Source organism: Pteronotus mesoamericanus, unplaced genomic scaffold (genome assembly GCF_021234165.1).
Source record: "Pteronotus mesoamericanus isolate MK-2021 breed Mesoamerican mustached bat unplaced genomic scaffold, CSHL_Meso_final contig_33, whole genome shotgun sequence".
Taxonomy (NCBI): Eukaryota; Metazoa; Chordata; class Mammalia; order Chiroptera; family Mormoopidae; genus Pteronotus; species Pteronotus mesoamericanus.
The window spans coordinates 11,896,823-11,920,175 of record NW_026555135.1 but is presented as its reverse complement, the minus strand read 5'-3'; the positions used below and the strand labels follow the sequence as shown (position 1 = coordinate 11,920,175).

Sequence of the window (23,353 nt, the reverse complement as noted above, 5' to 3'; positions counted from 1 at the left end):
ATAATAATGGCAGCAACACATAGACTTTTTAAAAAATTTGTTTAAATTTTTAAATCATGTTTATTCTATTACAGTTGTCTCAATTCCCCCCCCTTTGCCCCTCTTCACCCATCACCCCCACTCCCCGCTCCCACAGTCAGTTCCCACTCTGTTGTCCATGTTCATGGGTAATTCATACATGTTCTTTGTCTAGTCCCTTCCCCTTCTTTCCACATTGGCTTCCTTCCCCATCCCCTCTGGTCACTTTCAGTCTGCTCCATGTTTCCTTGCCTGTGGTTTATTTTGTTAGTTTGTTGAATAGAGTCCACTTATAGGTGAGATCATATGGTATTTGTCTTTCATCAACTGGCTTATTTCACTTAGCTTAACATTCTCCAGTTCCATCCCTGTTGTCGCAAAAGGTAGGAGTTCCATCTTTCTTTTTCTTTCTTCATGCAGATTGATTTTTTAAAAAATGTCAGTTAATTATAAAATATTAAAAAATTTAAAACCATTATAGCTTCCTTAGAACCGTTGTTTGGAACTCAGTATCTAATACTTTACTTGCCTCTATTTCATTTAGTTCTGTTTGTGGGGATTCCTCCTTTCCCTTCTATTGCGGGGGTGTTTGTCTTCCTATTATTTGTGAGACTCTTCTTTTTTGCGTCTGCTTCTTAAATTGATCTGTCTTGATTTTCTGACTTTGTGGTGTGAACTTCTATGGTAAGAGACTGCTCTTTATTCTTTCTGGATCTGCCTCTGATAATGTCAGATGTTGACCCTGTCTGACCTTAGGCAGTCTCTTCGAGACTTCTAGGAGTCTACTGTTTGTGGCTGTCTCCTTCAGCTGTTAATCTAGTCACGCTGCACTTAGCAGGTCGCCTTAGACAGCTCAGGGCAGGGTGGAGTCCTTTCGGGGGGCGGGGTTATTGGGTCTTCTCAAGCTCCACCTGTGTGGGGGAAGAGTCAGCACGGGGATCTCACTGGCTACTCTCTCAGTTCTCTCCCTAAAGCCTCTGTCCGCAGTCTCTCTTCAAGTGTCTCCAGACCTCTCTCTAGACTTCTTGTTTGATTTACATATATGAACTAATTTCATTCTGACTTATACAATCTTTATTCTTCATTTTACAGATGAGGGAACTGAGGGGCAGAGAGGTGAAATAACTTAAGTCATCCTGTGGGTAGTTAGTGAAACCATGATTTGAACCTTGATAGTGGAGCTCCAGGCTGTACTTGACACCTCAAAAGTATCATGCCTCTAGGATTTTGCCTTCTTCACTGCTGTTCACTTATTTTCATCTTTGTGCTCAGACCCAGATCAAGGTTTCCCTAATTTCCCCTATCAGACCTAATACAGCCACTTTGGCAAAGAATCCCCAGCTTTTTCTATTGTAGAAAAGGCAAACTGAAATCATGGAAGTACAAATCTCTTCAGCTTTCTTATGGCAGGGGAGATAAACATAAGTCAACCTTGCTGAATTTCCCAGATTACTACCTAAGCATATCAAGAAATAAAACAATTTTTGGAGCTTCTATAAATCAAATGAATTTACAGAGCTTCTATAAATCAAATGGTCCAAAGACATGAACAGAAAATCCACAGAGGCCAAAACCTATATTTAAAAATCAACTTTAGCTAGACTCATTTTTTTTTCTTTTTGCCTTAAGACTGGGAAACTTTAAAAAGATTGTGGCTGAAGCTGGAGAAGGGCAGTAAGGATGTCGGGGGGGAGGGACAGTGAGAAGTTGGTGGGATCGATGGATTGTAGGTTCCGTTGAGGCTAACGTAATGCTGGAGTTACAGTATGAGGATGAAATGAACTTGGAGGACAGGAGACAGTGATAAAATCAGATTTTAAAATTGAGAATGTGGAGAATTTGAATTTATTGATAATGACAAGGTCTAGAGCAACATAGTACAAATAAAAATATAATGAGTTACGTATATAATTTTAAATTTCCTAGTAGACACATTATAAAAAGAAGTAAAATGAATGTGTTTTATTTAATCTAATATAAATAACTAACCTTTCAACAACTAATCCATAGATTAATTATTCATGATATTTTACATTCTCTTTTACATAGTAAATCTCCAAAACTTGTTGTGGTTTACACTTGTAACACATTTCAATTTAGACTATTCACATCTCAAATGCTACAGACTATTATATCAGGTGGATGGGTCTAAAGTATGACCATCGGAATAAGTGGTAAGGTAGAGAGACCAGGGGTTGGAAGAATCACCTATGTGAACACTGGACTATTCAAAAATGTACTGCCACTAAAAAGAATGTGTTGGACCTATGTGTAATGAGTTGGAAAGATCTCTAAGACATACAGTCAAGTAAAAATTTTCAGCATAGTATGTATGGATAATACAATTTATTTTAAAATATGTAAATTACAAAAGAATATTGCAAGGAAAGAGGCATTAACTTTATAATGGCTACCTCCAGAGAACTGAGTAGAAATAGGATTGACTGGGAGAGCAGGAGGACTTTTCAAGTCTTGTTCTGTATAGCAAATATATATAAAGGGTGGAGCAAAAGTAGGTTAACAGTTGTTCACATGAAAAATAATAATAAATAATAATACAAGTATTCTCTGTGTTTCATGTACTCACAACTGTAAACCTACTTTTGGCCCACCCTATATATATACTTGAGGATCATTTGAATATCTCACAATGAGAAAGCATTCATGTACTCATAATTTTTTAAGAATTAAAATATGAGTATCATTGGTTTAGTTTTCTATTTGGCTTGATGCCCCCTGCCCCACCCCAATCACTTGCTCTTTCCTTAGAGTTTCAAGTATCATAAATTATTCTGAGAACAGAAAGATGGATGACTAACCTTTTTTTTTTCATTAGCAAGAAAGTGCATGTATTTTAGCTTGCTGTATATGATGCTATAAGTACCTTCTCAAAACTTCCATTTCTGCTTTGTGTTGCTTGGGCCCTCAGATGGCCAAATATTTAATCTCACTACATGGTTAATACAAGGAGAAAGAGATGTGGAATTTCATTCTGTGTTTTATTCTTTTCATTAGTGTTCATTCCTAAACTGAGATGAATACTCTAGCAGATATGAAGAAGCAGGCTGTGATGTTTTTCTTTAGACTTCAAGCTTGTTGAGGGCAGGGACTGAATCTTTGTACTCCTGGTACCTATCTCAATGCACAGCAAATAGGCACTCAATTTATGTTCTTTAAACAACATAGTAAAAATAATTTGCTAACAATAATAAGCTAGTACGTATACAGAATCAGAGTTTAGAGGAATGGGCCATAAGCTATTTCTGTTTTTTGCTTTCTTATGAACTTTCAACTTCTTCAAAATGAAGTCAAATGTCACTTTTTCCCTATAGCTTTCCCTTCTGCCCAAGTAGTTAATGGCCACATCCTAAATGTTCCCACAGAATTATGTGTATACCTCTCAAACCCTCTCATGCTTTGTGTTCACATTTTAAATTTCTCTTCTGTGAGTTCCTTCTGGGTAAAGACTTATTGTTACATGTAACACAGTGCCTGAGATGCAGCAGCTGCTCAATAAATGTCTGATGAATGAATGAACATATAAATGTATAGATCAGAACTTGAGGACTCAAGCCTATTTACACATGCACCGAGGAAGACAAAACTTACATTGATTTATTGAATTATTGAATATTCACTGAGAACCTGCTATATACTAGGGCAAAAAAGAATAGAAACAAATTGTTCAGAGTTACTTTGAACTTTTTCAGCAAGACCTGAGTCCTTATCATAAAAAATCCATTCATTCTTTGGTCAATCTTCATGTAGTTTTCTCAAATGTACTTTCAAATATTGCATAATGTTTTATGCCATTATGTATTCCAAAGACCATCTGAAAGGCTAGAGGAATTAGCATTCCTTTTACCTCTGTTTGACAAAGCATCACCCAATAAAGTAAGGCTCTTCCTCTCGGTGGCAGTGGAACGGTATGATACCTTTAAAAAAAAAAAATGTTTAACACTCTTCCTGGATGCATATTCAATAACAAATTTGTTGATTTCTTCTAAACTCATTTCTATTCAAGGTTTTTCATAGAGCTAGCCAAAAGGCGGAAAGTCAGCTATCTGAAATACCAAACTACTATATTTTGACTAAAAGTGGAACTGACAGCTAAAGAATGAGAGTTCACTAATTTTTTTTTTTTTTTTAAGGAAGGGAGGGAGGAAGAGAAGGAACAAACAGACTTACTTTACTGCCAGACGTCCATTTTTTAAAAAAGCCAAACCAGTGGGATATAAAACACCACATACTATGCCAACCAGTGAACTTCTCAGGACACAATTTTCCTGGCTTATATTACCTGGAAAAGAAATGGAAATTTGGCCTCCCTTTAGAACTCAGGGTAAACATTAAGAAAGTCTTGTGCCCTCAAAGAGTAGTTATCTGCACTGTCCTCAACCATAGTGAAGCAGTAGAAGTACTATTAGAAATTCAGTCTATAGTACATATAGACCAAATGCACCACATCTTAAAAATGCTTTTATTATACATTACATAAGGAATTATCTCATATATGTGGTTGCTGCAGAAGCAACTTTATAATAAAGAATATTAAACTAGCAGAGCAGACATCTGGATTCTAGGTTAATACATTTTTATTGTCTGTATGTCATGCATGTGCTAGGTGCTAGGGATAGTTTTGCATAAAAGGGATCCATTATCTAACCCTCAGGCTAGTCTACCAGGAAAAAAAGATACTAGACAAATATTTAAATAAATAATTTTAAGTGTTCACAGTGTTTTGAAGGTAAGACTAGAGACTGTATCTAGAAACCCTGAGGGAATCAGAGGTTTCCCTGGGGAAGAGATATTTGAGCAGGGACCTGATGAACAGCGTCAGAGGTTCCAACAATTACTAGTTGTGAAACTTAAGGTAAGGGGAAGAGGCAAAAAATAACATTAGAAGCCTATAATATGCCAGATACTATGTTAGGCATTTAACATATACTACTTTAATTCTCACAATCCTGTGAGGTAGGTATTATTATATTTATGAAAGTATAATAAAGTAAAATAGCCCCCATAATATTAGTTCTAACTGTAAGACAACTGAGTCTTAGGTTAAATTACTTGCCCAATGTCACAAAACTTAAGTGGTAGGAAGTAGGATCTGAAATCATGTGTGTAGTATGCCAAAGCCTGCTTTTTTCTCAGTATATTATGTTGCTTCTTACATGTGAATATGTCTTTGTCTTTGTTGCTTATCTGTTAAAAAGACAATACTACTCGACTATTGTGGGGACAGAATAGGACAATATAGGTGAAGGTACGTTGTAAGTGGTAAAGCAATACACAAATGTAAGGGATTATTACCAGGAGTAGGAACAGTATGTTAATGAATAATTTTACTTAGACATAAACACATTATACTTTCATGAATTTAAATTTACCTGAATACAAAGCATCTGTGACAAGGAGCTTATAAGCAACTACAGTAGACAAAAATGGAAGTGTAGTCAATGATGCATATGTCTTCAAAGCATCCTGGTTAACCTTGAAGCAGTGTCTGAAAATGAAGTTTGCCAACAGTCCAGAGAAACTAGCTGTTGTTCCAATAATCGCTGTTCCATGTATATTTAAAGGGCTAACAGAAAAACAATAATTAAGTTCCACATAATATTTTCTTACTGGATATACCTTCCTGGGTAGTCATCTATTACTACATATATACTCAACATCAAATATTTCTTGAGCACTTACTATGTAAAATTATTTTCTACATTCTAAGGATAGGACAGTGACTTTGCAAAAAAAAAAAAAAATCCCATTTCTCATGGAACTTGCATTCTAATCAGAGGATATAATTCTCTTTCAGAGAATATTTATAGTGGTTCTAAAATGTAGCTCTTTTAAAGAGAATAAATTTTGGCCACAAATAAATATGAATATGTTTCTATATAGCCAAATTTTATGAGCTATCTAAAATCTAAGAAGACTGCTCTTGCTACTAAAAAATTTGCTTAAGGTCATTTGAAAAATGTTGTTTACATTTGGTTAGGCCTTCTAGAAAATAACTATTTCTTAATTAGTCCAAATACATTTAAAATAATCTGTCAAGGATTTCCAAAACTTCATCCAAACAGATTTACTAGATTTAGATTTACTTATTCTGACTCACACCTAAATCCAGAAATGTGTAAGGTCTAAGGTCAACATCTTTTATTTTTGAGCTCTAATAATCTAAAAGTCAAAATGGTAATGTGAAACTACATGTATATCATGGAAACTGTATTCCTGTTTGTTGAACTCAGCACTGTGGCTAAGGTAATCAATTCTAAACTGAATTTAATTACACTTGATCATTAATTAAACATAAATAGCCCCCCAAATTGAATTCTCCTAATTACTTTTAACTTAAAAATGTTTATTGCCCAAATAACATTTCAATAACAATTTTAGACATTTTTTAAGAAAAATTATCACAGTCCTAATATTCCAACAAACCACAATTTTCATCTGTCCATGCTTCTCTCCAATTTTAAAAAAAAAGTAAGTTTTCTTCACAACCAACTCAATAAAGTTAATAGGATCTTAGATATTCAGAAACAATGGTACTATGGAAGGTCTGTAAATAAGGTTCACTGATCTTCAGTCTGGGTGTGTCTCTTACTTTTCTTTTCTAAGATACTCAAATTTTTTTTCTATGATTTCGATGACCATTGATTTGAGGTTTCCATCTCTTAGAGAAAGGCTGGGCTGACCACGTGTGTATGTTGCCATCTTGATGCCCTGGAAAACACAAAATCCTAGAACCGTAAGAGCTAATTAAATCTTATAAATTCTACAGATACAGATTAAAAAACATTTAGACCCTAGTAATGTGTCAGGTGTTGTCATTTGCTTTTACATACTTTTTAATGATTCAATCAACATTTAGTGAGCTCTCACTACCTGCTGTACAATGGCTTTTTGATTCACATGATAACTTTGAAAAATTAGTAGGATAATGATCATCTCCACTTTTACAGATGAGAAAAACATGGTTCAGAAGGGTTGAGGTGCCCTAGGACTTAGTGTAGAAGGATAACTTACTGAAATACTTTTGTTTTTCTTATAGATTTCCCCAAAGGTAGCCAGGCCCTTTGCAGTTCTTGCTTTCAGAGCTGGAAGACAATAGTCGCTACTTGTTGACAATTATCTCTCTCCTGTCTCATGAAAGCCTGAGCTCATTTTGGTGATTATGCTGAGCTTCCTGGAGAGGTAGGAGAGAGCAGGGATTGCCTTGGACAATAGTGAGAGAGGACATCAGAAAGAGGGACACTGTTCCAGGCTAGGAAGAGACAGTGGGTTGTGGATAGCTATGGATTATATGTTACATATCCAGCTCCCTCGTAGCACCTAGGGCTGAAGCAGGGCCTTTTCTGGAAACTGCTGTGCAGAACACCAGTGAGCCAGGGACCCATGGCACTGGGCCCTAGGACTGGAAGGTTCCTGTGTCCCAAGTGTGATGTATGAATAGGTGGCTGTCAATGAAAAGGGACCATGATGATTTGGCTTGTAGCATCTTAAAAGAAACTAGTGGTAAAACAAAACACAACAACAACAAAAATCTAGATCCTCAGAAAGCTTCCTTTCTGAATGTTGTACTCTGGGCAAGACTTTCCGAAGTCCATGAAAATTCTTAAAAAAAAAAAAAATTGTTAAAGTTTTTGCCACATTAGCATTATGAGATTCCAGATTAGCCAGTCAATAGATTTTTTAAAAATCTCTGGCGCGTCACAATTTATACCAATCTCCACTTTAACAACATTAAATGTGGTCAAGGGCATAGACTGAATCTCATATTTCAGGAGTTCTGGGCAAGAGACTTTCAGTGGATCAAGCAAAATGTACACAGAAGATAATTTATCAGTGATTCTGAATATGTAGTATGCACAAGACTCACACTGGGAATTTATGTGAAAAGCAGTCTCTCCAGCTCCTTCCTAAGATATATGGGTTTAATTAGGAGTAGGGTGAAGCCAAGAAATCAGCATTTTAGCACCAGTGATTCTTCTGCTGCTGGTAGTCAATAGACACATATTGAACACCACTGTAACATTCATTTGCTGAATAAGTGATATGCAGCAATCCTAACCCTAAGAAAAGGTGAATTAATCCCTGAAGATATGGGATCCTCTGAGCTATTCTGTGGTATTGCACAATAATGGGTCAGTTTCTTTCCCTGTATCATTACAGACTGTACTCAAAGTAGTTCTATCTTTTTCTCTAGAATATTTGAGGAGGGCAGGGAAAAAACATTACAATTTTTTTTCAGAAACTATATTTAATCTTTTGCTTCTCTCTGACATCTAAATGGAAAATGGAAGAGAAGAGATAGTACTATCTGAGGGAAGTTCCATAATCTAATGTTCTATGAAGGCAAATTTCAGTAACATCATAACCAGAAACTCTGGATAAATAATATTTTGCTGTCATCCAATTCACTGCCCACAAAGAGAACTTTCAGGCAGTAACTACTATGATCTTAGTATATAGGCAACAAAGACACCCAGGGTTATGATCCTAAAATACTCAAACAGGACAGCAAATATTCGAGTGCCTAGTCTTTGGAAGGCACTGTTATTAAAGCAGAGAAATAGATGGTTAACTTTCTGATGGACTTTCAACATCTAATGAAATGTAAAAATTTTGCTATAACGAATGTATCTAAACATTAGTCCAAGGCCCTCAATATATCGGAAAGAGTGAATTTATGTAGGTTTATACTTTGCCAAGTATCTTATGGTTATGTTTGCTATATCACCTGACCTTCACATTTTATACCACGTTTATTCACCTTCTGACATTCATCAAGATGTACTAATAATGTCCTCAGGAATCCACAACTCAGCCAGAGATCAGAAAAAAAAAAAGCAAGTAATTTGAACGGAGAGTGTGCCACCCCCTTCCCCCCAAACATAACAAAAGCCAAACTTAACCTAGCCAGGAAAAGTGTGGAAAGGTTTCCCGGAAGAAATGACATTTAAACGAATACCTGAAAGTATAGAATTTAGTGAAGACTGGGGTGGGAAGAGGTGCAGAGAGGTATGAGGTATTTCAAGTTAAAGGTGAGGGCAGTGCAAAGGCCCGGAGGCAAAAAGAAAACAAGCGGCAAGCAACCAAGGCTAGACTTTAGGTCTCCTACTTTCTTTCCCTCCCTCTCCATGTCAACTGGGGATTTAACTGATGGAGCGACCCATGGACTTGGGAGCTGTTCTGTTCAGGTTTTCAAATTCTTTTTACTTGCATCATTTCAGAAAAATCCGCCAACACAATAAGGCTGCAGAAATCACGGTCCAAACCACCCCGGATTTCCGCCTACCTCAGGCGCTTCTCCAGCTCCCACTGGCACCACACCTTTACCTCCAGGGTCAGCTCCAGCCTCACGCCGGAGCGCCGCCATCTTAGGGCTCACGTGACTAGCAAGTGGGCGGGGACTCAGAACTCCCTGGATGGGCAGTGTGGCCCGCTCACGCCTCTCTCCTGCAGTCTCGGCCCGCCCCGACCCAGTCAAAAGCCGCGCCCTCCATCCTGGCTGTAATTGGACGCGGCGTCCTGAAATTATGGCTGCTCATTGGCTTTAAGGAATTCCAGACGCCCATAGGCCCGCCCCTCCTGCTAGCCCTGCATTCCCTTACCCTGCTATTTGTTAACCAAGCTCCCTCTCCTATCCTGAAGGGAACGTGGGGCGGTCGGAGCGCAGGGCTGTAGCTACGCGCTCTCCTCGCTTCAGGGCACCTGTGATAGCTGGAGTCGAACTGCCCACCCCTGTCACTCTTTTGGAGAGCTCGTCCCCTGGCTTGGCCGGTGTTTTAAGGCTCCGGCTTCCGGAGACCGCCTCTCCTGACCCACCAACCGGCCTCTTTCCCTCTCAGCCGTCTGACTCCTCTCCCCAATATTTAGTGCCCTCATATTCCATGCTTTCACTCCGCTTGGAAAGGCACTGGAGAGAAATTTGCGTCCCACGTCCCGAGAAGACCCCCGCCCCCTTGCCAGCCAGTGTTTCGGGGTGGGGGGGCGCAGCGAGGAGGCCTGGCGCCCTTTTGTGCACGTTCTGTGCCCAGCAGTACCTCCCAGACCAGCAACCCCCGACCCTCCAGTCTCCATGTCTTAGAGAAGCCAAATTCGAGAGTTATATAATTTCTAGTGCTGCTGTTTCTACTGCCTGAAGAAACACTTCATCGCGTGGAGGGTGCAGGACATTCTGTGCTCTTCTATATAAGAACGGGGTGTGGGCAGGGGTAGCCAGCGGTAGTAGCAGAGATTTCTTGTCTTTGCTGCAAAAGGAAGGTGGGTAGTTTGGAGAGAGATTGAGAGAAAGGGTGGATGTGGAAGCCAAGCGGCCGAACTCTCTTATTTAGGAAATCGCCAACCGTTTGCCAGCTTGTGCTCACATGCCTAATACTACTACAGCGTCTCAGAAAACACCTTTGCGGGAAGGTTTGACTTCTCTGGAACAGTCTCAGTGTTTTTCCTTGCTGGATAGGCAGCTGCTTGGATGCGAAGAAATGGCATGATGTGAATGACTCCAGTGTGAAGAAATCTGCTTCGCCAACTCATCCTGCATCAAGTGCCCATTGAGTAGCACTGTCACTTTAATGTCTCCATGCCAAGGGATTGCTTTCCTTCTTTTCAATCCTCTCGGTTAATACATGGGAGGATCAGAATCAGAGGGGGCATTAAGGATCAAGCCTGAGGGGCTTGGAGAGCACAGAAGAAAAAAATGAAAGTGACAGCAAGCTGGATTCTGTCTTACTGAGGGGTGAGATCTGGAACTTATGGTCCACTAAATAGAAAGGGGCCTTTCAGTCTGTGTTCTGCTCCGGAAAACTGTTCAAACTCACCCACCTTTTTAAAGACTAGAGTCAAAGAGGTTTTCAAAAGTATTTTTTGGGGGGTGGGGCAGGGGTAATGTTTCAATTTTTCTCCAAAGAATTGAGAATCTATCATCAACTAGTTCATCTTTGAATTTGATCATGTATCGAGTAGTGAAACAGCTTTGTAAATTTGGTTTGTGCCTTAATTGAGTTAGTCATTGAACTCCAAAAATGTTGCTGCCTGAAGAGGAATTTTAATAACGTTTTCTATGCTTACAGTAATTTTCTCCGCTTCTAAAAAAAACAATAAATATTTTATAAAAAATTGAAAAACTCAAAAGTTATATTTCTCTAAACTCTGTGGGCAGTGTCAAAAGTTTAATTGTGGAAAAATACATTATTTTTTCTTTATCTGAAAGAGAAGACAGCCTGGATTTCAAAACTAAATAGGTGAAGCAGTTTGCAACAGTTACCTGGCTCTTGGCCTCAATCCAATTGGATCAAGTTGAGACCTGAAAAGAGATCCTGAATCTTGTGGCAGCAGAGACAACCAAGAATGCCAGTCAAGAAGAAAGGTGGGCTATGAAGCTTGCTATATATGTTTTTTCCCTTTTCTTGGTTGTGTTATTTGTAATTTAAATTGTATTCTATTTGAGAGTAAAATTTTGCTTGGGTTTGGGGAAATATTTATTATAATAGTATCTTTTCTGTGGCACATCATTCAGTAATATTATTTTGCTAAAGTGAAATGAAGTAGGACTATGGTATTTAATTATAGACATTGGTGATTTCATAAATTAGGTAGTCTAATTAACATAGATATGGTATCTCTGATTTGGGAGTTTCTTTATCTTGTTAAAAGTTACTTTTTAAACAATCTTTAAAAAAGAAATGTGTACAGTCGAGTTCTTCCTCATGGGTTTAATATTTATCAAGTGAATTACATATTGTAAAAGATAGCAAAGTTGTGTGCACTGAAGGAAATAATAGATTTATTATTTATCTTTTGATTGCAAAATAGTTTCATTTTTGGGTTTACTCTAGTGTAAATCTTCACTTTTGTGGTAAAGCACAACTTTGGTAACTCTGCTTTTCCAGACATATGTCTTATCTAATAACTTAATTGGCTAGTTCCCCAAATGAAGCAAACACCTGGGTTCCCACCCCTTACCCCTCCCCAGAATTGATCAAGATCAGTGGGTTCCTGAAATATAGTTTATTATAGCTCAGACTTTGGGGATTCACTTTAGCTTAGCTGTGCCACAGGTTAACTTTGTTGCTAAGGATTGTAGTTAAACCAGTTGTTTTTTTTTAAACATAGTATGGAAGATCAGATCAACTATAGAGCTTTCTCAAGGGTTTTGAACCAACCCTTGGTTCAAATATGAACACCCTTGAAACTCTATTTTATTGGGCTAGCATAGATCCAAATGTTGATCAGTATGTGAGTTGATACAATCTGAAACTAAAGTTCAGGGCAAAGGTTAAAGTGTAACTTGTCTCTACACAATGGTTAATTCTTCTACCTGTGGCTTTGGAAGATGCACTGAGGAAACATGATCAATGAGATGCTTTATCCGACCAGTATCTGTGGAGATGGACAATGATATATAAAACCTTTGAAACAACTAGAAATATCCCTTTGTACACTGGGATTGAAGACTGAGATTGTTTCCTTCTCCTCTGTTACCCCATAATATCACTCTAAGACGTAAACTGTTTATGAGATTTTGGAGCCGCACCTGCCCAGACCTGACACAGTTGGCTTATCTGAAACAAAAATGGTTTTGGTAAGGTAGAGAATAAGTGACACAGCTCTTTGACTCATTTAACTTACAGTACATTTCTATTCTTTCTACCACTTATTGTTCTCAAGACATTGTCCCTTTTGGACAATTATGTGCGTATAAAAGATGCATTATGTGTGTGTAAGAGATAGAAGGTGGGAAGGGAGAGAGACGAAGAGGGGGAGGGAGAGTGTTATCTGGGAAGGAGGAGGAGGAAGGGCAATTGATGTTCTAGGTGTAACTTAACTAAGCAGGGTGATCTTAAGGCTTCTAAACCCAGTGAACTGAGTCTCTTAAAAGTTCCTAACTTTAAAGGAAGTTACAAAAACTGCTGATATGTTATTGAGAATCATACTTTATGAGAAATAATTTAATTTTTATTTTTTCCCTCTTTTTTCTTTCCTCTTCTTTCCCTCCTTTCTCTTTCTTTCTCTACTTTCTCCCTCTTTCCCTTTCCTTTCCTCCCCCCCTTCGTTTAACAATGGATAGATTGTAATGCATCAAGTTTTAAGGAGTCAAATTCTAATTCGCAAAACCAGTATATATTTGGGTTATACTAAAGTATATGCATTATTTTATTTACTTTATGAACTGATCTAGTTAGAAAAACAATTTATCTTGTTTTTAATCTCTAAAAACTATTGTTATATTTTTGAATTATATGGACAACTAGCCATACAAATTATGACATGTGCATTATATTTTTAATTGGCTAAGCTTAATTACATACAGTTTCTAAAATATGAGTAAAACATATATTTTAAAGTATAACCTAGATTTGTTCTGTGGGATTACTATCCTATCATCTTGGATCTTTTTTCTTTCTTCATTGTTACATCTGGTAGATATGACAGAGGAGCTAAATAAATGTAATTTTAGCAATAACCATGTTCATTGATCCAAGTGTTTATTCATTATTAAATACCTATTCTTATTCATATAAGAAATTTTCATAGGATGGGTTTTCATTTGGTGTTTATTCTGTATAATTACATTTTGGGAAACTGTGCAAATGATATGCTAATGACTTGTTACCAAAAAGTATTGTAAAAGTAGAGAGGGGCTTCTCTGCTGACATATAAACGTTGTGGGAAGTGGGAATTGGTGAGCTATCTCACTTAGTCCATTTTTAAGCACTGTTCTGGACTCTTCTTAGGTAAGGTGAAACTGCTTAAACCCCTGCTGCTTTGTTACTTTATGACATTACTTCCTACTTCTCCCACCCCAGTCTCTTAACATTTTTATAGATCGCAGTTTAATCAGCTTTTCATTTCTTCATTAGACTCCCAGCCCCCCTCTCACTGCCCCCCCCCGCCCCCCCGCCCCGGCTCCCCGCAGAGTTGCTTTTCATTCAGGGCTCTTTTCTGCAGTAATAACTTGATTTGCTTCCAAATGAACTTTGAACTTTTAGGACATCTTAGACATTTTAATTTGTGAAAATTCAGGGCCAATCAAAGATCAGTTGTATTAGCATGCTCTGATGTGATTCAAGATCATGGTAAAGTGCTATTTCAAAAAGACTTACTGAATTGGTTCAATCTATTTTCATGATAGATAATGTAAGAAATAAAATTTAATGATAATTTTGTTCTTACATGTGTTTTCAGTGGAAAGTTGCTGTTTTAGTGATAAAATATGCTTCACCGGAATTTTTTAGTACATTGCAGTTTGTTTTTTGAGCAGTTTTTATTTTCTTTATTAAATATGGGAGAGGAATCAATGCTTTTGATACTTTGAGGTTGATGCTTATTTCCTTTCTATGTTTCAACAATATTGTCCTACTATTTTCTGAGGTTCTTTTAAATTGGTAAAGAACTCTATCTGATGTTTTTCATTTCTCTGACACTTTATTTTCTTGGAATTCTTTTTTTTGCCACTGTTCTCAGTGATATAATGGTGTACGTATAAACTTATTTTTACCATGTACTGAAAGTTAAATACTATCATTTTCATAATTAATATATTATGATATTGTTCTTTTTAAAGAATGCTGAAGAATGTTGTGCAATTAAAATTCAAAGAGATGATACTGCCATGTATCTAATGGGCATCCTTGAAACTGAGATTGTTTCCTGGCTTCACAGGCTTTCCTTTTGGTTGACTGTATACTTCGTAAAAGTGTTACTTCTGCTTTTCTTCTTTTTCTTCCTCTCTGTGGGAAATAGACCCCTTAGAACTCTCCTTCCTCATTTAAAGTTTTCTTTATTCATTATCTGTTTCCTGCACTTGATGGCTTAATATTTTTTTTTTTGGTAGTATCTTACTACTTTATATTTGTCTCCTGTGTATACTCTTTTCCCGTTTCTAGCTTTTTTAGCTTCTTAAAATAAAGTTTTTACACATTCTCTTAAGGGGAAAATAGGTACCTGAATTTATTGACTGCACCTTTTGCAAATTTGTGTTTCAACTTTCATATTTGTTATACCAATGTTATATTGAGATGTTTTTTCCATTTCACAAAACTCCATGTTTTTTTCCCCCAGCCAATAAAACTCAAGAGTTAGATACTAAATATTTCCAGAGAGAGAAGAAAAAAGGTAGTTTTTGAACTTTTTCAATTTCTGTAAGTCACAGTGAAATAGAGACTTTTTACTAAAGAAAACTTTGGATTTAAAAATCTTTCAAAAGGGTCATCTTGACCTTGGTTGAGAGGGTTATTGCAAATCATAAACCCACAAGACTCTTGATTTTGGAAAATGTTCATCAGTCCAGGAAACATAAAGAGAGAGCATCTGGAGAAAGAAATAGAAGAATACTTTTGTATTCAACTACTGATTAGGAGTATGTTAAAGAGTAAACAAAAGTCATGGTGCTAAAATGATCTGTTATAAATTCTGTTATAAAATCTGTTATAAGTTCATTTTATAGTAATTACATTTTGGGAAACTGTGCAAATGATATGCTAATGATTTGTTACCAAAAAGTATTTGAACTATGAGGTTTTTGGAAACTGCCCAACTGCCTTACGGGATGGAATATCTGATCTTTCCTTTAGGGCTATTGTTGGCTTCTTTGGGTAGGACAGTCTATCTAGTCAATGAGATGTACACAAAATACTGGATTTTTAAAACAGTGAATTAAGGCATTCATACCTTGGCCAACCAATCAATTCTATAACAATATATTCACTAAACTACAAAAATATTCTTTATTTTTATTTATATACTCTCCTTATATGCTCTTGTTTCTTATTTACTGTTTAACCATGTCAGTGATAATAAAATTTTTTTTAGTAGAAGGCTGAGATGTATAAAATCTTTTGTTACTAGAGGAGGAAGTCCTGTTCCCCAGCTGTAATTCCTGCTCAGGAATTTGTAGCAGTCAAGGCACGAGGGCTCTGTGTTTTTAATGTAGGTTGCTTTGTCAGCAAAGGATCATGAGTTTTATCCAGTCTCTTCTGTCCAGTCAGTCATTCTGAATTCCAAGTAGTAAGCTTTCTGCATAAGTTCAATTTTTAGTAAGTTTCTCAAAGCTATTTCAAGAATTATGGCCACATCACTTCCATTATGAAACAATTCTCCTGACCCCATTTATTTTAGGATTTAAGAACAATAGGAATGATGTTATAAAGTAGAAATCCTGTGAAAATTAATTAATTACTGTACTAAAACTTTCAAAGATTATGGGTAATATTAAGTAGCTCATTTCTTCTGATGATACCATCTTGCTAGCCTCTGAGGCCCTAACTCTGTAGGGAGCCTATCATTTTAGAGAGCTGTGACATCTTTATCATTGAGTATGACAAGACTTGGAATAAACCTGTTAGGTTCTGTTCTATTTAAAATTTCTTATAGGAAATAAACTGTATATTTTTAAAAGATAAAATTGTATATGTATTTAAGGCAATGGATTTACTTCCATTTAGTTATTCAGTCATTTATTCACTCAACAAAGATGTATTGAGTGCCTGCTATGTACAAGGCACTGTGGTAGGTACTTATATTTTTTAAGATTTTATTTATTTTTAGAGAGAATGGAAGGGAGGGAGAAAGAGAGGGTGAGAAAACATCAGTGTGAGAGAGAAACATCCATTGGTTGCTTCTTGTATGCATCCCAACTGGGGCCTGAACCCACAACCCAGGCACATGCCTTGACTGGGAATCAAACTGGTGACCTTTCGCTTTGCAGGTTGATGCCCAACCAACTGAGCCATACCAGTCACGGCTGTGGGAGGTACATGATTTGCAGTAGGAAATGATATTCAGTCTCTGCTATGATGCTTACAATTTATTAGTAAGACAGATGTGGAAACATGATTTCAGTGTGTGATTGAAGTTAACACATTGTGTCATGGAAACAGAGGAGGAGCACCTAGACACATCTAAGGGAGTCAGGGAATTCTTTCTTGGAGATACAACATTTAAGATGAGACACAAAAGGTTAGCAGACAATGTAGGAAATGGTAAGATACTGTTTCAGGTCATTATTTATTTTCTTCGCCTTGAACTATATCATCATCATCATCATCATCATCATCATCATCATCACTGATAATGTGGGAAAGCATCTAGACCTGTAGTCAGAAGATCCGGCTTTTAGAAGAAGAGACAAGATCATATAATTATTGAGATGGATTCTCAGTCTATAAATTTAGGTATGTAAGAAATATCCATCTATTTTCTATAGTTCAACTTTATTTCTGACTGAATAAATAAATTTAATTGTCACTGAGTGGTAGACAAAATAACTTCACTTTATATTTAGGTTTACCCTGCTTCTCTGGGGTTACGGTAGAATTCCTCCTGGAATGGGGGTATATGTTGGTCACTGATAATCTGTAAATAATAGCTGACCTCTGAGACATGAGTTGTTGTGTCTAAATAGTTCTTTCTGGTCTGGCAACGATTTGCTGTTTCCAGAACATGGATTCCCCGGCCCCTCTCCCTCCTCCCCAAATTTGTTTCTGTTCTCCCTGGGGTCTTCCCACCATCCAGACAGTGGGGCCAGGAACAGAGCATGGATCCTTGCTGCCTTGGCATCCAAAGATTCCTCTCTGTTTTCTTCATCTGAGGAAATCTTTTTCTAGACTGGAGATATTGCCTCTCTCTGTATGAACCTGAGAATTTCTCTTTTATCTCTCTAACAAACTCTTTTATTCTTAGGGCTTAGGTTTTAGGAAAGCAAAAATAGAATACTTAAAAATTCCTGTTTTCTGTCCTGGCACATACATCCCCTGAGGCAATAAAGTATGAAACCAGTTACCTGCTTGAATGAGAAGAAAGGAAATGGGAATATTTAGGGAGAGAAAAAAATTAATATCTCAAAGTGCCATATTCCCACATGTACAATCAAGTTTACATGCCTTCTTATGATGATGCCACCAGGTGACCTTGTGAAAATCTTGTAATCCTTCTGAACTTCAGTTTCCTTTTCTGAAAGAGTTTATTACTTTTTTCTTTCATGATATATGTTGTTTATTTTCTGTTTCAAATAAGATAGTATGTATGAACTTCACTTTTGCAAAGTTAATTAAGTGATAGGACCAGAAGCTCATCCAATGCTCTTTTCACTGTATAAGTATGGTGTTCTTTGAATAAGTGAATGGCACATGGTGCAACGGAGGAGAGCCCAGGGATGGAATTCAATCTTTGCCATCAGCTGGCTGTGTTATCTAAAGAAAACCAACAGATTGAGCTTCAAGTGCAGTATTATTAGGATAGTCTGTTAAAATTGACTATATCAATAATAGTCTCCTCTTGGGCTTATTTTGATGGTCAAATAAAAACACCTAGTCTGTGTAAAAATTGTTTTGTAAATAGGAAAGTGCTACACAAAACTTACTATCAGAATACTTTAAAAAAATTTGGTTCAACGAGGTAGGTTGTGTTCAGAGTCATACAAGCCTGAGCAGATATGGTAAGGATTCATCTGCTTACAGATCCTGCGCTTTTTTTTTTATAGATTATGATGACATTTTTTATGGGTATTTTTTCTTTTTCAATATACTAAAGTAATTTGTAAACTGTCCAGTATTTTCAAAGTGATTGCCATCTTTAGATCTGCTTTAAGCTTGGCCAGATATTTTTCCACAATTTAAATTCAAAGTTTTATCTGTTTTTTTTTCATTTTCTCTTTCTAGTTTGTTACATCTGTAATAATGTATATTTCAACATTCAGTTGAAGATGTAATTTGCTATATTCTTCCTTTCTATTTATTACTGCTTAACTTTGCACTTTCCCCATTGTTTTCTTCAACAACTCTATAGAAAATCTGAAAACATGACTTGCCTGAAAGGTAGTAATAGAAACTCACCATTTTATAGTAGTATCTTTCTTTTTTTGTTTTAAGAGGGGAAATATTCTGATGAACAGGTGTTGAAGTATATTAACGCTTTTTTAGGGGGTGGTGAAGGTGTAAATTATAATTGCCAAGGACAAGTTAAGTTTTGATATGGTATAATATAATATAATAATATAGTATAATATAATATAATAAATGTATATAATAGTATTTCTTAGGGTTCTTCTAAAGATTGAATAAGGTGATCTATGCAGAATGCTTAAAATTGCTCAATAGATGCTAGCTAATTTTACTAGTAATAAAATGATACCTTTGGTAAATTACCTTAAACTGTAAATTTTAATACTAAAAAGCTTCTTTTTAAAGAGCTGGTACAAGAGTAGTTTTTCTATTGATATTTGACATTTTATTATTTTCAACTGTCCTTAACTTATAAAACAACAAAAATAACATCAATAATATGAATTAAGCATATATAAATACTTGCTAATAAAATATTTTTATTTGCTAGTCAAAGTGTCTTATGAATAAAATTATGATTGTTCAATTTTGCATATATACACTTAAAATGGTATAAGGGAAAAAACAATTGTTATTGTTCCAGTTGCTATATATCATATTGTAACGTGATATATTTAAAACACTAGAAAATGGTCTTCCTTATCTTCATTTAAAAATCTTCCATGGTGGCTCTCCCAGTCAAGGTGGCAGTGTAGGCAGACATGGCTCACCTCTTTGCACAACTGTATCAAAATTACAACTAAAATATAGAACAGCTGTCACTCAGAACCATCAGAAATTGAGTTGAATGGAAGTCTGACAACTTCGGAATTAAAGAAACTACATCCATCTAAGCTGGTAGGAGGGGCGCAGATGTAGGATGGGCTGGTCCTACACCCACATGTGGTCGATAAAAATTCAGGAGGAATATCTTGGGGGTGAAGAGTCCCGCCCCGACACGAGGCTCCCTGTCCAGGGTTCCAGTGCCAGGAAGATAAGTCTCCACAACTTCTGGTTGCAAAAACCAATGGGGTTTGGGTCAGTGGAAGAAACCTCTGGAGCCCCAAGCAGTTCCTTTTAAAGAACCCCCGCATGGACTCACTACTCAGACTCACTCCCTCTGAGCTCCAGCACTAAGGTAACAGCTTGAAAGGCACCAGTGGTATACAGGGAGAAACTGAAGTGTCTGCCATCAAGGCGAGCAGAGGCCATTGTCCCTTTTCTAAATCCTCCCTCAATAGAGCTGGCAAGCTAGTGCCATTTCCAAGACCCCATCAACCTAGCTATCACTCTTTGACCAGCCTTGCAGATCCCCAAAGACTCTGCCCCACCCAATGTACAGGCCCACCCAAGCTGCTTTTCCATATGAATGGCTGGTCTTGGCTCACGCTGCAACACTTCCTAAATCCTCTTAAACAAGCAACAGCTGGCCTCTGTGAGCCCCAGGCCCAGCACTAGCAGCAACCAGCTCAGATTCACAGCTTGGCTTTGCGTGAGAATCTCCAGGTCCAGTACAAGTAGCAGCCACCTCAGATTGCTTTAGAGCTCAGGCCAGGTGCCCTGGGAAAAGCAGGTGGTGGCTGACTTTGGCCTGCACCACTCAGGAAACCCCAGGGCCAGTGCACCCAGTGTACTGCTATAGACCATGTCAGAGCACCACCACGCTGTCCCTGCAGAGCTGAGCCTCCTGAGAGGGCGGAGGTTGGTGGACAGTGATCACAGCCAATCCTTGCAGCTGACTGGCCTGGGTAAATCCCTCCCATTGATCTGCCAACAGCAAGCAAGGCTCAACTACAAGAGGAAGGTGTATTCAACCCACCTGAAGGGCACACCTCAAGTACCAGCTTGGGTGATAGGTGAGGCTGTGCCACTGGGCCCTGCAGGACACCTACTACATTAGGCCACACTGCAAAGACACAGAGTCAAAGAAATTCTACCTAATACATAGAAACAAACACAGGGAGGCTGCCAAAATGAGAAGACAAGGAAACATGGCCCAAATGAAAGAACAAATTAAAACTCCAGAAAAAGAACTAAATGAAATGGAGATAAGCAATCTATCAGATGCAGAATTCAAAACGCTGGTTTTAAGGATGCTCAAGGAACTTAGTGAGGACCTCTCAGCAGCATAAAAAAGATCCAGCCAGTAATGAAGGATTCATAAGGAAACAAAAAACAACCATGCAGAACAAGAAGAAGAAAAAAGAATGCAATAAAATGAGGATAGTATAAGCAGCCTCTGGGACAACTTCGAGAGGTCCAATATTCGCATCATAGGGGTGCCAGAAGGAGAAGTGAAAGAGCAAGAAATTGGAAATCTATCAGAAAAAAATAATGAAAGAAAACTTCCCTAATTTGGTGAAGGAAATAGACATGAAAGTCCAGGAAGCACAGAGAGTCCCAAACAAGATGGATGCAAAGAGGCACATGCCAAGTCACATTATAATTAAAATGTCAAAGGTTAAAGATAAAGAAAGAATCTTAAAAGAAGCAAGAGAAATGAAGTTAGTTATGTAGTGGGGAGTTCCCATAAAACTGTCAGCTAATTTCTCAAAAGAAACTGTGCAGGATAGAAAGGATTGGTAAGAAATATTCAAAGTCATGTAAAACAGGGATCAACCTCCAAGACTATTCTACCCAGCAGAGAAATCATTAGACAAGAAAAAAACTGAAGGAGTTCATTATCACCAAATCATTATTATATGAAATGTTAAAGGGACCTATTTAAGACAAAGAAGAAGATCAATACTATGAACAATAAAATAGCAATAAACACATGTCTATCAACAATTGAATCTGAAAAAAACCCCATAATCAAACAAGAAGAACAGAGACAGAATCATGGATATGTAGAGTATTTTGCTGGTTGCTAGATGGGAAAGGGGTGGGGGATGGGTAAAGAGTCAAGGGGATTAAAAGTACAAGTTGGTAGCTACAGAATAGCCATGGGGATGTAACCTACAGTGTAGGAAATGGAGCAGCCAAAGAACTTATACACATGTTCATGACCCGTGGTCATGAACAATGGTGGGGGATGGGGTTGCCTGAGGGAATGGGATGTGCTGGATTGAGGGGGGCAAAAATCAGGACAACTGTAGTAGCATAATTAATAAAATATAATAAAAAAATAAAAATCTTCCATGGTTTGTTCTTCCTCCTTGGGTATGAGGCTAAACATAGCATCATTTATATGGCATCAACTTACTTCCCTGCTCCCATGGAACCTGGTACCTCATCATAACATTACTGCATGTATTTCAATTTTTTACTTTGTTGAAATTTCCTATTTAATTACTTTCAGATAAAATATATGAGAAGGTAGAATATTGACTGTCTTGTTCAATATTGAGTTTCTGATACCTAGAACATAGTAAGATACTCAATACTATTTGATTAATGAAGGAAATAACTTATTATTTCTATCCACTAGACTTTTTAAGGTAGGGCCACCTAAATTTATGTTATAAATATAATTTTTATATTTAACACATTAGAAAATTAGAGATTCAACATTTAATTCTAAATTCTAAAATTCATTGATACAATTTATGTCTGATTGGTCATATGTATTTTATTTTACTTTTTCATAGAAACATGCTCAACTCTTTCTGGGGGTTAAGGGTGGTATTGTGGAGAGAACACTACACATGGAATCAAAAGCTTTAGGATTAAGCTGTGGTATTTAGTAGCTTTGTGATTTTGGACAAAACACTGTGCTTTTCAGTTTCATGTATAATATGACTTCTCAGTAGTGAGAATTGGATACAATAATGCATATAAAAGTTCCATCTAAACTGTAAAAAATGTTGCATAAATTTATGTAAAGAATTTCATTATCTCCCTGGCCAGGGTGGCTAATGCTTTTGAAGTGTCCTCCTGTAACTGAAAGGTTATGAGTTCCATCCCTGGTCTGGGAGCAAACAGGAGGCAATGGATCCATGTTTCATTCTTGGATCGATGTTCCTCTCTCTCCCTCTTTCTCTAAAAACAATGAAAAAATGTCTTTGGGTGACGATAAAAAAAATATTTCATGATTCTAAATGCTTTGCTCTCACATTTGTGTATTAAGTTCATCTTTTCCTCTACTATACTTTGATCTAAGTTTTCCTAAGACATATTCTATAATTCTTCTTTTCTTCTCAGTTGTGGTAAATAATTTTGTGTCATCCTTTCCTTCTTCCTAAGAATTCATTTGTTAGCACTATTGCCATTAGCTCTTTCAAATTTAAATTACCTATCTCAAATTATTTATAACTCCTGGCAATTCTATTTTTAAACCTTAAAAGAGCTGAACCTTAATTAACAGACACATGATTACCTACAATTTCAATTATGTCACACTTACTCTATCCTTTGGATTGCATATTTCATGCAAAAATTTTTTATTTTAAAAAATGATTCTCCCTCTCATTTCCTCCTGTGCCTGCCTTCAAGTAATCCAAATTTAGTTTCATTCTTTCAGTATATTCTTTCATTAGAGGAATTATATGAAGAAAGATTTCCTTTAC

The 23,353-nt window shown here is 37.0% G+C and overlaps 2 protein-coding genes across 3 annotated transcripts in view; one reads left to right on the top strand and one right to left on the bottom strand.

Moving 5' to 3' along the window:
• Positions 1 to 1,940: 1,940 nt before the first annotated feature.
• Positions 1,941 to 9,417, bottom strand: TMEM126B (transmembrane protein 126B). Of its 2 annotated transcripts, XM_054576365.1 has the most exons (6): positions 9,323 to 9,415; positions 7,051 to 7,121; positions 6,629 to 6,747; positions 5,409 to 5,602; positions 4,207 to 4,318; positions 1,941 to 3,953 (listed from the first exon to the last, which is right to left on the bottom strand). In XM_054576365.1, exons 3-6 carry the CDS (start codon positions 6,736 to 6,738, stop codon positions 3,779 to 3,781), a joined length of 591 nt encoding a protein of 196 aa, XP_054432340.1. In that variant the 5' UTR covers positions 6,739 to 6,747; positions 7,051 to 7,121; positions 9,323 to 9,415; the 3' UTR covers positions 1,941 to 3,778. The 2 variants fall into 2 exon arrangements, with proteins under 2 accessions (XP_054432340.1, XP_054432339.1); XM_054576364.1 differs by lacking the exon at positions 7,051 to 7,121 and having other exon boundaries at positions 9,323 to 9,417.
• A 1,918-nt stretch (positions 9,418 to 11,335) lies between these two features.
• LOC129072703 (disks large homolog 1-like) overlaps positions 11,336 to 23,353 on the top strand; it is a 257,779-nt gene continuing 245,761 nt past the window's right edge. Inside the window, exon 1 of the mRNA XM_054576190.1 lies at positions 11,336 to 11,392. Coding sequence (XP_054432165.1) covers positions 11,374 to 11,392 — 19 coding nt within the window. The 5' untranslated portion in view covers positions 11,336 to 11,373. The remainder of the gene's footprint in view (positions 11,393 to 23,353) is intronic.